This window comes from Pangasianodon hypophthalmus, chromosome 2 (assembly GCF_027358585.1).
Source record: "Pangasianodon hypophthalmus isolate fPanHyp1 chromosome 2, fPanHyp1.pri, whole genome shotgun sequence".
Lineage (NCBI taxonomy): Eukaryota > Metazoa > Chordata > Actinopteri > Siluriformes > Pangasiidae > Pangasianodon > Pangasianodon hypophthalmus.
This window is the reverse complement of record NC_069711.1, coordinates 19,897,962-19,912,208: the sequence shown is the minus strand read 5'-3', so window position 1 is coordinate 19,912,208 and position 14,247 is coordinate 19,897,962. Positions and strand designations below refer to the sequence as shown.

At 38.6% G+C, this 14,247-nt stretch overlaps 1 protein-coding gene across 1 annotated transcript; it reads left to right on the top strand.

Annotated features, from left to right (window-relative positions):
* The first annotated feature begins 624 nt into the window (after positions 1–624).
* On the top strand, positions 625–13,791 carry tomm70a (translocase of outer mitochondrial membrane 70 homolog A (S. cerevisiae)). Its single transcript, XM_026921581.3, has 12 exons — positions 625–944; positions 6,393–6,566; positions 6,664–6,790; positions 6,931–7,040; positions 7,356–7,504; positions 8,518–8,725; positions 8,819–8,953; positions 9,393–9,500; positions 11,108–11,224; positions 11,320–11,417; positions 12,140–12,262; positions 12,436–13,791. The coding sequence occupies exons 1-12, from the start codon at positions 732–734 to the stop codon at positions 12,587–12,589; spliced, it is 1,716 nt and encodes a 571-aa protein (XP_026777382.1). The 5' UTR covers positions 625–731; the 3' UTR covers positions 12,590–13,791.
* The last annotated feature ends 456 nt before the right edge of the window (positions 13,792–14,247 follow it).

Sequence of the window (14,247 nt, the reverse complement as noted above, 5' to 3'; positions counted from 1 at the left end):
ATCAGTGTGCACAGGTTTAACAGCTGAGATTACTCCCCAGTAATAAATCAGTCGAGGGCTCTATCTTCAGTGAAATATCCTAAATCATTAGACATTTAAATCAACACGGTCAGTAGAGCTGAGGCGATGTGAATGAGGTTGATGTTGATCGGTTTGTGTGAACGGTGCTGTTTCTCTCAATACAGGACAATGGCGCCATCTGGCGGTGAACAACAACAAACTCCCCCAGTATTTCACTCCCTGCTCTTTATTTAATTCTTCTTTTAAACACAGTCTACGCTAACATTTTACTGACAATATTTAATTTATTAAATAAAATGTTATCCATAAGACTATGTTAACGAAAATCCCGTTACCGCTCCACTACACCGGCTGTATTTGACGAATATCTTTTTTTTTTTTTTTTTTTAACAATTAAAAGTCTTTAGCCCACAGTGAAATGTTATTGATGTTTTGATTATACTACATATATTTTTAATCAAGAAAAAAATCAAGCTATAAATACAATGTAAAAAATTAATACGTGAAAACTAACATTTATTATAATTATTATTAGTAATATTATTTTGTTTCCGGAAGTTGCGTTTCTCTCCTGTCGCTGAGAGTCCGCCAGTATCCCACAATGCCTTCGTTCCTTCTCTGACCTCTCGGCGATTTCCGTCGCCTGCTAAAGTCGGTGTGTGTGTGTGGGTTTGTGTGTGTGTGTGAGTGTGTGTTGCGTGGAGGGACCGATGGCCGCTTCAAAGCCCATCGAGCCTGGGGCCGGGTCCGGACTGCCCCGGTGGCAGCTGGCGCTGCTGGTCGGGACTCCCATCGTGCTCGGGGTCGGAGCCGCGTACCTGTGGAGCCGGAGCCGGGGCAGGAGCACGAGCCGGGGCAAAGAGCAGCCGAGTGAGCGCAATGAGGAGAGGAAAACTCCCGAAGGCAGCGAGCAGGACAACATGGTAACCACAGTCTGGACAATACATGTGTATGACTAGTACGGTTATAAACCGTGTGAGTGCTCTAGCTAGCCGTGTAGCTCACACAGCAGCTCCTTTCAGTCTGATAGTGTCACCCGGCCGTATCATGGCTAAGCTAACTGTTCAGGGTCGCATCCCAAATGGTGTCCTTATGTAAATGTAGTGCCCTGTCTCGGCTGTAGGAGCTCTCGTCTGGTAATGAGCGTAGTGCGCGTGTACAGGGAATAGGTGAGGGATTTGAGATGAGGCACACCGACAGGCCAGCCCGACCCCCAGGCGTGCTCGCTGTTTCATTTCTATCGACATTCGATCACTTTGGTGTTATTTAGTCCTCATTTTGTTTTATATAGCTATATATTTCAGCAGCTGTCCTACAGTGCATTATTTCTGCACTTTATGATGACAAAAAGACGTTTAGCACCGACGCTAGGTTACGAAAGGTACTTTAAGCAGGTTAGCCAGCTAGCTCCTAAGTGAAAGTGACATTCTTTACACTGTGAGGAACGAGGGTGGGTTCTGTTTATTAATTAAATTATTTATTTGGAAAAATCTCCTTGTATAGTTTTAGTAAAAACGTTTTCTATTCTGATCTGTTCGGGTTTTCATTCTTGTTTGTAACTTTACTGGTGGACAGGGAGTGACAGCAAGACAGGAGTGGTTAATAAATCCAGCATTGAGAGCCATATTTCAGATTCCATGTATGTACTGATGTAGCTGAAAATGTGATCTTTTTTCTCTCTTAATTTAATTTCCACACTGAATCCCAAATAGACACTTCCTTTCCATACAAGTGCATGACATGGGCTTTGAACTAATTACTTTGGCATCCAGTGTAGTGCACTGTATATCCAAGAGGCAGGCTTTGGGATTGAGTGATTGCTTAAAATAATCAGATTTAAAAAAAAAAAAAAAAAAGTGAAATGAGCTGCATGTCATGAGCTTATATACTCCAGACTTTAAGCGCGGCTGGTCTTTCTTTCTCAAAAAAAAAAAAAATTCTCGACGTTCAAAATAGCAAGTGACAAACAACCATTCACTTTCTGTGTATGTGACAGAGACGCAAGTAACAGTGTGATAATGACATTTGAATTGCCAATTAGGTATGTATGATGATCAGTCGAATGATCATAGGTATGTGTAATGATCAGTCGAATGATCAATGATTGTATAATGATCAATCGACAAATCTGAATGATTCCTCGGACCAATCCTATGGTGCATGTTGTCCGACATTTCTTCAGTTCCACACTCAGGACTTTAGGTCTAACCTGCAGTCTTTAGAAAAACTTCTAATCATGGTTCTATTTTACCCTCTAGTTTAATATGTATAGAGACATTACAATGAAAAATAGGTACAATGGAAGGAAGTAGCAGAGATGGTTGCTACCTCTGGTGAGTGTACATAGCAAATGCAGTCAGCTTGTTTGGCTGATCTGACAACGAAGCAAGTGTGAAGCCTAACATGTAACTCAAAATTAAATACGTTTTTAAAGAAAGTGGTGTGTAAATTGTATAGTGGGCTGTAGGCTATACAGTTTTGGTTACCGCTGTTTCTCATTAGAAAAAAGAAAAAAAAAAAAACACTGGACAGTGCACACCCACAACTGACAAATGTAATGTTCACTACACACCCACAAGAGATAAACTGCAACTGAGACAAGTTGTAAATTTCTGAATTAGAAATGTGAATGACAGAAATAGAAATGTGAATGACAGTTGCAGAGCATGTGGGACATTCAGTTAATTAAACTGTGAAGTCGACTCACTGCCTGCACAAGCTGCACGTCAACAAGACACTTTGGTCTTCAAGTAAAAGACCAGTAATCAAAAGTGTTTTATTAATTGGCATATTCTGGATACTACAGTGAAAAATATGGCATGTAGTGTTATGGATGTGAAACTGTAGACATCACATGGTTGACTGTTAGATAAAACAGTTAAAATAGGAATTAAGGTTAAACCAGTGTTAGCGTTAAGCCAAGCATACACTCTCGGATTTTTAGCCCAGTTTTGCTGTCACAGAAAAAGTCACACGTTGTAAAATAATTCTTTGGCAGTCTTATAATGCATAATGTGATGTGCTCACCAGTAGCCGATTTAGTGCCTTTGTGACCAACGGCACAGTGAAAAGTGCTTTAATGAGAACAAAAAAAAGGTGTTCTTGATCCCCTTATTGAAACATTTCATTACGGCTGGGTGGAACGTGCTGCTCTCTGTCGGAGAACCCCTCATCTTTGATGGTTATCTGATACAAATATTTAAAAGTGAATTATTTTCTAGGCTTGGAACTAAGGGTTGGATTATACATTACATATATCACAGTATATAGTAGGTTTACTGAAAAACCTGTGAAATTCTGAGTTTAATGGTACATTTATTTAACATCAAAAAAATTACTTATGTAATGTGGAAGTTAATGGAGGGAAAATAAAATGAATAAAAAAAAAAAATCCTGTTCAGAATTGTAACCTTTTACAATGAAAATGATTCGGCACATCTATTAACAGCTAATCAGCTGCTTCTCGTATTATTGGCACAAAGCTGACAAGCATTTATAAACAGAAATAATGCCTCAGCTTCCTCTCTTCTAATTGTTTCACTGTTACTGTGTATATTATGATACTGCTGATAAATGCAGAACAAGTTCCACATTTGAACAGTTCTGTCTAAACAAGCACCAGTGGGTTTTCACATAAATGACAGTGTGTCCTTGTACTATGACAAGGTTAACATTTGCATTGAATTGCCTCTGTGCGTTTATTAGCAAGACAGTGTGTTTAACATGGCAGCTGTTTTACATATGCAGTTACACAGATGGACGTGATACAGAAATGCTAACCTGATCAGTGTGTTACACTTGTAGGTTGTTGTGTAAGTGCACTTGATACCGTCAAGCAAGGAGAAAGTTAGTACTCTTTTAGTACTCTGCAGGTAAATTTTTAATCTCAAGTTACTCAGTGGTCCAAGGGTTAGTAACACTTCAGTCTCTGATTAATCATCTATTATAAAGCAAATAAGTAGTGAGCTATTCTGCATAATGTGCATCGCTCTGTGTTTGCTTGCCTTCAGGCTTTTTTGAGTATTTTAAAGAAGTTAGTAGATACTATAGTCCAGAGCTCACTAGGAACATAGTCTTTGCTTTATGATCGCAAAGTGTGATGTCTCAGTTGGAGCTGATGATAATTTTATGTAGTCCTGCTGTATGTCTCACAGAAAATCCAAATACACAATTACACGAGTGAAGAAATTCATTAGCTGGTTCACCAGGCAAGTAAAAGCTCCATGTGCTTCCCAGTCCTATGTTTTAGTTGTTCAGAAACATAACTGAGTAACCTCCAGTAAGTCCTAGCTAACATGATGTAATAACATGTGGTGAGCCAGTTAGCTAGTTACGTGCATTAATACAGAGTAAGAGAAACAAACCAGTATATAATCATGTAGTACGGTCTTTTTGTGCCCTTTTTTATTGTGTTTAATAAACTGTGATGTTCTGTCCTTACATCACACCCAAAGATGATTTCTGAGTCTGTCTAGCATTTTTGTTTTCTCTTGATATGTTTAACCATGAGGTGAACATGTTGTGCTAGCAATAGAGTCATATAACAGCGTCGTGCTGGACTTCATTTTGCTCTGCTTTGTCAGTGTTTCCACATACTAGCAGACTGAGCATTGATTGATGTGTGTAGTGCAGCAGGCGGTGACGTTCAGAACGAGTAGCTCGCAGTATATTTCCAGCATTGTGGTGCGTCACACATTCATGAAGCGCACTGTGTTTAAGCGTAGACTGCTTAGCAAATTAATGCTTTTGTTTTGCTAATGTCGATAAGAAGTATTTCTTTTCTTTTTCTTTATCTGCTTGTCCACTGCAGCAATGAGTTAAAAACCTATAACCTGGACACGAAATCTGTTTTCGGGCTGTTGATTTGCGCACGCTTTTCAGTGTTAAGTGGGCAGTCTTAATCTGTGGTAAAGCTAGTGTAAGCTTCCCCTCACCAGTCACAGTGCTGATGTTGATTGTATTAGTAGTGATGCTAGTATTAGTAGTCATGCATTACTGCTGCTCATGCATTACTACTCAGTGTTTTTAGCACTGCTTGTGGATGGCTGTCCTGTCATGTAATTTGGCTCCCATGCTAATCTACCACACCAAATCCAGCTAATCTCTGTCTTTGTGAACCTCTCAGTACGAGAGCAGTAGAGGTTGATTAGAATTAATCTGTGGTTGGAAGTGTTTTGTTGCGATACCATTGCATGTTGTTGTTTTGCTCAACTTAATGTTATAATGTTATCTCAGGTTCACACAGAGCATTTTAGCTCCTCTGTGATTCAGTAGTCTCTGGTATTAGCTAAGAGCTTAGTCTAAATGGGATTTTAGTGAGACAGCCTGTATGCTACCGGGGGAAGAAAGCTTAAGTGGTGACGGAGTGGGTTTAACTCCACTCCTCTTACACTCAAATGCAGCTAAAGTGTTCACTGATATTATAACTGGTAAATAATTGCTTTGGCAAAGTTTATCTGATGACTTAATATTGTCTCAAAATTTATTCTGATTGATTTAATTGGAAGCAGTTCACTGGTGCAAATTTTATATTTTTATTTTACATAGTTAAAAAAAGCTTTAGTTTTATGGCAGTAAAGCAAATCAGTATTTTTAACGCTGCCTAAACAGTGCCTGTGTGAAGATTAACGTCTGTACACTTTTTTCATTAGATCATACTTTTCTGTCATTTTTTTCTGTTTTTTATGGGAATATTCAGATTAAGGTAGGGCTGCCTAATAAAATATTCACACAATCACATCGCTCAATATTAAAACTATTTAGGTAATAATATTAGAATTATTTAATCAAATTTATGAACAATTAGACTTGCCCAAATAAATATTTAAATAAATACACCACTGCATTTTGTAAACAGGTCCAAGCCATATTAATGTGGAGCTTGTCAGTTAATGCACCAGATTCAGTAAACACTGATATTTAACTGTAGCTGATGATATTTAATTCATCGAGGAAGCCAGAAATTGAGATGATAAAAATATGAGTAATCGTGTAGCCCTCGATTAAGAACAAATTGTTGATTACATGAGATTAAAAAATAACGCTTGTTCTTAAATGCAAATATGATACAGTTGACTTGATGTGTAGTTGTCTGGGTAAGAGTAATGTTGTTTTTCCATTAGTAGACTAGCTTTCTAATTAGGTCAGCTCAGGAAAATATTAAATCAGGTTAAGATAATTCCAGCTGATATAATAAAGAGATAATAACAGTGATATTAAGGATTCAATGATACTCAAGGATTCAAATACACTATAAATGTTTTCCCTTTGTATACAAAATAAGAGTTATAATTATTATTATTATTATAGTAATAGTAGTGTTGGTATTATTATTGTTATTATTAATCATGTTTTTTGTTCTCCCTGTGTAGAGCCCTCTGGATAAGGCACAGGCTGCTAAGAACAGGGGGAACAAGTATTTCAAGGCTGGCAAGTACGAGCAGGCCATCCAGTGCTACACCGAGGCCATCACCGTGTGCCCCAAAGAACAGAAGAGTGACCTGTCCACCTTCTACCAGAACAGAGCTGCAGCATACGAGCAGCAGGTTTGTTTTAGGCGCCCAAGCTTGTATATTACAGCTGTTACAAGATAAAATGACTCCTAGGTATTTTGCAGTACTGACTAAATGTTTGTGACTGCAGGCGAAATGGACTGAAGTGGTGGAGGACTGTTCTCAGGCCGTCGAAATGAACCCCCGCTACATCAAAGCTCTCTTTAGGCGTGCCAGAGCCCTGGAAAGACTAGACAACAAAAAGGAGTGTCTGGAAGGTGGGAGTCAATATTTTCCCAAATTTCCCCTTTGAGGAAATGTAAAACAAATAGTAACAGGTGTAACAATGTTGAATCTAATGTGATTGTCATAGCGCACAGTACTTAAGTACTTAAGTACAAGGAATGTGTTTTTCCAGATGTGACAGCTGTATGTATACTCGAGGCCTTCCAGAACCAGCAAAGCATGCTACTGGCAGACAAAGTGCTGAAACAGCTGGGAAAAGAGAAAGCCAAGGAAAAATACAAGGTGACAAGACACACAAGCGTGTTAAGCAGCTTTGAGTTTGCGGAGGGGTCAACATCTATTGTTTAGCTGTAGCATGTATGATTGTTGACCCATTACTGTGGTGATAGTTTTCAGGAGACACCTGAAAACTATGCTAATTCAGTTAAAGCAGCGGTAAATTAAAATGCAAATTAAATTTGCCTGGCCTTCTAGGTTTTTTCGCAATGTAGGCACCTCGAGAGCTTGTTTCATCAACACCTGTTGATAATTGTTATGTGTGGTCTGTTCTCTATATACAGTCACTCACTCTAATCTCTCTCTAATCTTCATATCCAGAACCGGGAGCCTCTAATGCCATCACCTCAGTTTATCAAGTCCTACTTCAGCTCCTTCACTGATGACATCATATCGCAACCCCTTCAGAAGGGGGAGAAGAAAGATGAGGACAAGGATAAGGAGGGCGAGGCTGCTGAGGTCACAGAGAGGTCAGAGTTCATCTACTACAGAGTGGTGCTGGTCAAATTGGCGAAGAGAATTTTTTTCTGTCATTTTCTGAACATGGAGATTATTATATTCAGTATACATAATTAATTGTAGGGACACACCAGGCTCACTTTTCCCATATTTGTTATAATGCTGATATCAGAGCTCTGAGTCGGTGTTAACAGGTTATAGTGATCCAATACTGACATCTTCACAGTGACTGAGTCAACTCTTTGCAATATTTTAAGATGAAGGTATACTGTACAAGACAAAATCTTGAATTATCAAATGTATAAGTACAATACAGTGAAATTCTTTTTTTGCATATCATAGCTTGCTAGAAAGTTGGAGTCCAGAGCACAGGGGACCTGGATCAGAGGTGGCTTAACCACTGAGCCACCACTGCATCCACAGTTTTATTTTATTGCCAAGTTATGCAAAACACTTGTTTGTGTTGAATAAAATGCACAATTGGATCAGTTGGTTAAAATAGCAAATCTAAACTGATGTTGCTCCAGCATTTCAGGTCAGTATGTCCCCTAATACTAATACTCAATATCAGAGCCATGCATCCCTAATTAATTGAAAACCTTTCAAAAGGCCTTATTGCTATCATAATAGTTCGAGGGGCAGCAATCCCATTTTTCCATTTTCAGTAAAATGCCTGATTCTTGGCCTTTACCTGATACTGGTCCCATACCTTCAACCTCACAGTAGCCAAGATGACCTTGTGAGCTTTCTGTTAGCAGATTACCTGATGTGATGGAGCTGGGATTTAGGACAAGTTGTGTTCCATGTTCCTGTGCACTCATGATCCGTGTCACGTTAATCTACACCACACGTCATAGCTAAGTGGATCAAAACGGAAAATGGGGAAAATGCAATTGGATACCAATCCAACATTTCAGATCAATATCAGTATTAGAACCAAGCCCTCCTAATAATATATTGGTTTTTTGAAAGGATTTTTGCAGTTGGTACTGAAAACAGTATTGAATATCTTCTCTTCGTGCAGCTCGGGCTATCTGAAGGCCAAGCAGTACATGGAAGAGGAGAACTATGATAAGATCATCAGTGAATGCACTAAGGAGATTGAATCTAAGGGCAGACACACTGCTGAAGCTCTGCTGCTAAGAGCCACATTCTACCTGCTCATCGGCAACGCCACAGCCGCCCAGCCCGACCTGGACCGAGTCATCAACATGCAGGATGCCAATGTCAAGGTGCATGTGCTGCTTTTTGTATTCACATCTGCACTATGCAGTGTTTAGACTGAAGTGTTTTCTAAAGGTAGTGATCTGTGTCCTTTTTTGCAGTTGCGAGCAAATGCTCTGATAAAACGTGGCAGCATGTACATGCAGCAGCAGCAGCCACAGCTCTCCACCCAAGACTTCAACATGGCAGCCGAAATCGATCCAAAGAATGCAGATGTCTATCACCATAGGGGACAGGTATACTTCTTGTACCTTATTCTGACATCCTTTCCCTTTCTTACTTGGCTGTGGGTTTTTTTGAGAACTCTTATACTTTTGCATTATTGTTATAACTGTAATAATGCAGTGCTTTCTAATCAGTGCTTTCTTGGACTGTAACAATGGCTTGCTTCTTCCCTGTCAGCAATTATAAGTTATAAGCAGTTTTTAATTATTATTTATTTCAAGGTTTTCTTGGCCAATTTAATGGTTAATTTAACATTCGTTCATTTTGACAGGAGTTAGCAGGAGTTCGACTTGCACACTTTCATTCTGAATAAAGCTTATTAAATAAGGCCAATTATATTTCCAAATAAAATTAGAAATTTGCCTTTCCCGACTCGTTATACTGTGACCTAGATAGCAATGCCTCAACAGTTTGAATGGAATGACTTTTAACTCACCTGTCACCCCTCAGCTGAAGATCCTGCTGGACCAGGTCGAGGAGGCAGTGGCAGATTTTGATGAGTGTATTCTGCTCAGGCCTGACTCTGCACTGGCACAGGCACAGAAGTGCTTTGCTCTGGTAAGTAGTAGCAGGAGGCGTTCATGATAAAACTGTCTGCTCAGACATGCCCTCAAAATCAGTTCAGTCAAACCTTGGCATTATAAAGTGCTATCAGACTAATTTGTTAATAAAATGAATTTGTGTTATAAATGATATTTGTGTCACCTAATATATGTAAAATGATTATACCAAATATATTGCCTAAAAGGTATTATAAAACATTGTATCTGCTTTAAAGGAAATATTTGTGTCTATTTATGTATATTTAATCCTTGTACAAAGTCTCTTTGCATGTACTTGTGTGTGTGTGTGTGTGTGTGTGTATAGACAGTCAGTCAGGTCTGGAAGTATTTGGACAATGACAGAGTTTTTGTGATTTTTGCCTTTATACATCACCACAATGGATTTGAAATAAAACAATCAAGATGTGATCGAAGTGTAGACTTTCAGCATTATTTTAAGAGGTTCCACAAAAATATAGCATTTGCCATTTAGGAATTACAGCCATTTTAAGCAAAGTACTTCCATTTAAAGGGGCTCAAAGGTATTTGGACAATTGACTGACAAGAAGTTAATTGACCAGGTGCAGTCCATTTCCTTGTTACTTCAAGACAAATGAAGCAGATAAAAGGTCTGGGGTTGATATCAAGTATTGAGTTGGCATTTGGCAGCTGTTCGACTGGAGCTACCAATATGAAGTCCAAGGAGATCTCATGGCGAAAGAAAGGAACAGCTCATGATCCAAAGTATACCACATCATGTGTCAAACATGGTGGAGGCAGTGTTATGGCATGGGCATGTATGGCTGCCAATGGAACAGGCTCACTGGTGTTTATTGATGATGTGACTGCTGACAGAAGTAGCAAGATGAATTCTGAGGTATATAGGGCTTTACTCTCTGCTCACATTCAGCCAAATGCTACAAAACTGATCGGACGCTGCTTCACAGTGCAGGTGGATAATGACCCTAAACATACTGCGAAAGCAACTCAAGACTTTTTGAAGGCAAAGAAATTGAATATTCTTCAATGGCCAAGTCAGTCGCCTGATCTCAACCCAATAGAGCATTTTCACTTACTGAAGACAAGACTGAAAGCAGAAAGACCCACAAACAAGCAGCAACTGAAGGTGGCTGCAGTGAAGGCCTGGCAAAGCATCTCCAGGGAGGAAACTCAGAATTTGAGTTTTGAGAACATGGGCTCCACATTTCAGGCATTCATTGACTGCAAAGGATTTTCCAAGTATTAAAATTATGGTTATATTTACAATTATATCACTTTGTCCAAATACCCCTGAAAATGGAGGTACTTTGTTGAAAATGGCTGTAATTCCTAAATGGTAAATGCCATATTTTTGTGGAACCTCTTAAAATAAAGCTGAAAGTCTACACATCTTGACTGTTTTATTTCAAATTCATTGTGGTGGTGTATAAAGGCAAAATCACAAAAACTCTCATTGTCCAAATACTTCTGGACCTGTTTGTAATAAATATATATATATATATATATACACAAACACATACATATTTCTTATATTTATTAGGCTCATTTATTAGCTTTTTTTTTTTTTTTGCCTGTTTGGGTATGTTTTGTCTGAGTTTAAAATGATCTATTTCCGTGCTTTAGTATAGACAGGCATACACTGGAAACAGCCCGTCCCAAGTGCAGACAGCCATGGACGGCTTTGAGGACGTCATCAGAAGGTTTCCAAAGTGTGCAGAAGGCTATGCCCTTTATGCACAGGTATGGACTTTACTGTTCTATACAGCACTATGCTGCACTGACAAATCACAGTGTACTTAATTTTTATTATTTTTCCTTTCTCTCTGTCGGGGTAGGCACTGACTGACCAGCAGCAGTTTGGGAAAGCAGATGAGATGTATGACAAGTGTATTGAACTGGAGCCTGATAATGCCACAACCTATGTCCATAAAGGGTTAGTGTTCATCCACATGACTTAACTGCTGCTTGCTTGGTTCATGCAGGAGCATATAATTCATTTAGTTCTTAAAGGAATACTCCAGTGTTTTTCAACCTAATCCTTCTCCACCAAACTTGAACAGCATGTGTGATTACCACGGACATGAATTTCTCATTTATAGTAGACTAATTTACTGGTATAGTAGAAGCCTAATGGTATATTCACATTGCAGTGAAGGGAAGTGGCAGCATTTGGCCTATTTGGGACATATGGGTCACTAAAAGACAGTCACGTAGCTCTCCAGAGTGAAGTGGACGTTTCAAGACGCAGGCCACATAAAACAGTCTGATCTGCCACAAACTGTCAATCTTTAATTCTTATTTGCATAAAGCTGTTGAATCCTCACCTTTATTCCGTGGCACTTTTATGTCTACATGTCTGTGTTTCTATAAATGGAAAAGTAGCTCCATCTTTGAAATGAATGAATTATACAAATTTAAATGTTTCGTATGCAGATAGCTTTGACTGAATAATTGACATTAGAAGTGAGTTTCGAGTTAGCAGGTTTTCTGTTCTTTTCTTAGTAAAAGGAAACATGTCTATTCTTGTCTGTGGTAATCATGTGTGTGCTACCCCAATATTTTATATGTTCTTTTAAACAGCATTGAAAGCTCTCTCTCTCTCTCTCTCTCTCTATCTATCTATCTATATATCTATATATATATATATAAAATCAGGCTGCTGCAGCTCCAGTGGAAACAGGATCTGGACATGGGCTTGGATCTGATTAGCAAAGCCATTGAGATTGACAACAAATGTGACTTTGCCTATGAAACGATGGGAACCATTGAAGTCCAGAGGTATCTTTATTTAGATATGTTGTGTCTGAGAGTAAAACTCAGATTGACGTATTTATCTTGTTTCATCTTGTTACCAATAGACTGTAATATCATATTACCTTGGTCTTAAAAAAAAATAACATATTTAGACATAAGCTGTGGAATAGACTAAAATTGTCATTGTTTCTTCACAGAGGCAACTTGGACAAGGCCATCGATATGTTCAACAAGGCCATTAACCTTGCCAAGTCTGAGATGGAGATGGCCCATCTGTACTCACTCTGTGACGCTGCCTATGCACAGACCGAGGTGGCCAGGAAGTACGGGCTCAAGCCCCCAACATTGTAACCCTCCACCACCAATCCCACCATCTACTGCTGAGCCTGAATACACATCTCATATCCACGAACATTTGAGTTATTTCAATTTTTGTGTAAGGTGTTAATCCATTATCACAAGAGAGAAGGGCAGAGTCTGTTCTGGAGTCATGCGATTATGTTTACCGCATTGTGATTAGGGTGATAGAAAGGTAAGGGAATCCAAGCGAAGAGTGAGCCGAGGGTGAAAAAAGACGGGGAGAAAGAGAAATCAGTTCTCAGCTGCCTGGCACTTGTGGTGAAAACTAATACCACCCTTCATGCATGCACACAGCAGTGCACTTAGCGTCACTCATTATGCACCCTTTTGAAATCCCTAAATAATTTGAAGTATCGTAATATCAAGCTATGTTAAAAATAGTGTTAGTAATGTCAAACAAATTCCCCTAAAAAGCTTAATGCTGTGGTTTTTTAATTGAGTCTCTAACATATTTTCCATGGATATCTGTGTGCACACTATGGGAGAAATTATGTGTTTTCTGAGCTTTTTGCTTGATGGTGTGATAAATTGTTCCAATGTTCTTGACAGTTTGGCTGTTGTCACATTATAAGACTCAATATGCATCATTATTTTATGGGAAATGCAGGATGCACTGTTTCAGTTAAGTTGTCTAAGCCATGTGTAACAAGTCTGTGACTTAGCATGTCACCACTGTTATCGACACATTGTGTTTATATATCATTGGGAAGAATTTGGGCCATACAGTAATTTCCTTTTTTTTTTCCATATACATCCTGATTTCTTTTCCTTTTTTAAAAGTAGGGGATTGCCTGTTTTTCTTTTTATATTCTGTACAGCATGAGTGTAATTTCTCTATAAATAAATATTAAGAAGGCTCTCTTGCAGTAATAATGCCATCCAGTTAGTTGGTTTATTGAATGAGTGTCAGAAAAGATTAGCTTGTTTCAGTAGATGTGATGTATACGTTGTTTTATGCCAGAAGGAGGGGAAAAAAACAACCAAACCAAACAAAATTTCCACTAATCCAGTGCAACCAATTGAAGACTCTCTAACCTAACGTGTGCACTAAAATATTGAATTGAGAAATTTGTCAATTTATTGAGCTGTAACAGTGTCAAAGAAAATGATGTACATTCCCCACTTTGCTGCTTATTGCAACAGTTCATCCAGTTTATTTTTTATTGCAAAATAAATTCCTGCCCTCTGTTCAACTGGAATATTTTTTTCCACTGTTCACAGCAAATAATTACAATTAGAGTTACAGTTAGAATGCCTTCATTGTCATTGTACAACGAAAATTTGTTTTGGCTCCTAGTACAAAAAGTGAACATGTGCACACACACATCAAAACAGTGAAATAAGTAAGGAATATGTACAGCAAATAGTGCAAAACTAGGCATGTACAGCAAACAATGCCAACAAATATGAACAAATGAGAGATTAAAGCAGAAGTTAAACGTTCATAAATTAATAAATATTGAGGTAGAAGTCCTTTGTTATTACACAATCAACCCTGAATCTTATGTGCTGAGAAATATTAGCTAATTAAGTTCAGTTCTTTGATGGCATGTGGATAAAAACTGTTCAAGAATCTGGAAGTGCTTATCGATAGCGTCTTCCAGAGGGTAGCAGAGTGAAAAGGTGATTACCGGGGTGATTAATCAGTG

Coding starts and splice junctions, on each gene's coding strand:
- tomm70a (XM_026921581.3), top strand. CDS start 732: ATGGCCGCTTCAAAGCCCATCGAGCCTGGGGCCGGGTCCGGACTGCCC. Junction 6,567..6,663: donor CTGCAGCATACGAGCAGCAG/GTTTGTTTTAGG, acceptor TTGTGACTGCAG/GCGAAATGGACTGAAGTGGT. Junction 6,791..6,930: donor CAAAAAGGAGTGTCTGGAAG/GTGGGAGTCAAT, acceptor GTGTTTTTCCAG/ATGTGACAGCTGTATGTATA.